The sequence below is a fragment of the Nematolebias whitei genome, chromosome 21 (assembly GCF_014905685.2).
Source record: "Nematolebias whitei isolate Nwh7 chromosome 21, NemWhi1, whole genome shotgun sequence".
Classification (NCBI taxonomy): domain Eukaryota; kingdom Metazoa; phylum Chordata; class Actinopteri; order Cyprinodontiformes; family Rivulidae; genus Nematolebias; species Nematolebias whitei.
The window spans coordinates 33,512,259-33,513,218 of NC_056518.1; the positions used below are offsets into that span (position 1 = coordinate 33,512,259).

The 960-nt window shown below is 38.8% G+C and overlaps 1 protein-coding gene across 1 annotated transcript in view; it reads left to right on the top strand.

Moving 5' to 3' along the window:
* The first annotated feature begins 28 nt into the window (after window positions 1-28).
* Window positions 29-960, top strand: part of slc18b1 (solute carrier family 18 member B1) — a 10,888-nt gene continuing 9,956 nt past the window's right edge. Inside the window, exons 1-2 of the mRNA XM_037695226.1 lie at window positions 29-206; window positions 363-508. Of these exons, the coding sequence (XP_037551154.1) occupies window positions 176-206; window positions 363-508 (177 nt within the window). The 5' untranslated portion in view covers window positions 29-175. The remainder of the gene's footprint in view (window positions 207-362; window positions 509-960) is intronic.

Here is a 960-nt window from a genome sequence, read left to right on the forward strand (position 1 = left end):
TGAACGTCTCATGGAAGCAAAAGTCACGAAAGATCTTCGACCTCCTCGTCTTTCACCGGGGCAGGCACAACACAAGCTTGTCTGTTGGTGTCGGTAAAAAGAGACGCCTTCCTGCTGTGTGTTTATGTGAACAACAACTTTTTCTGCCGGGACTAATAGTTTTAAAATTTTAAAAATGGAAACGCAAGTTGGTGTTCGGCAGACAGGTTAGTGAACTTTATCTCAATTTAAATGACACCTGACCGGCTAATATATAATCTATTTAGAGATAAGAGCTAACATGTTGCAGAGAGTAGTAGTTATAATGCTTACAGTGAACAAATGTCAAATTGTGTATCAGTTTTTGTTCTCTTTTTTGTCAGAAAGCACAAATTCATCCGAATCAACAGCGACCCGTCCAACAACAAGGATGACAAAAACACAGATCCTCACGTTAATCTCCGTGGCCTCCGTCAACTTCAGCTCTATGATCTGCTACTCTATATTAGGCCCGTTTTTCCCCAATGAGGTAAGTTGAGGAGGCTTTTAATTCGAAATGTTCTCAAACTGACGTCACGTTGTCGCTGCGCGCAAACACTGCGCGCTACGGTAATATTGTATGGGTGCCGTGCAAGGACAAAAAGTGGGTGAAGCGTTATCTTGACGTTTTTATAACGCATTGCAAATGAACATTGGGGAATTTAGAATTTTATGTATTAAAAATTAGGGCATAGGACACGTTTTATTTCTTATTTAGTGTGATTAAAACTATTATAGTTTTTGTGAACTTGCATAGAAACCAGATGAACTTTTATGACACTTTGTTTAAGGACAATTAGGAACAGAAAACTAAAAATAGACTGCCTTGACCATTGCATTATGTCAAAATGACGTAATTGCTTATTCTCCTTTATATAATTTCTAAATTTTATATTTGTGCTGGTCACCAGGGTGGAGTGACAAAATCTCTCTGTTGGGGGG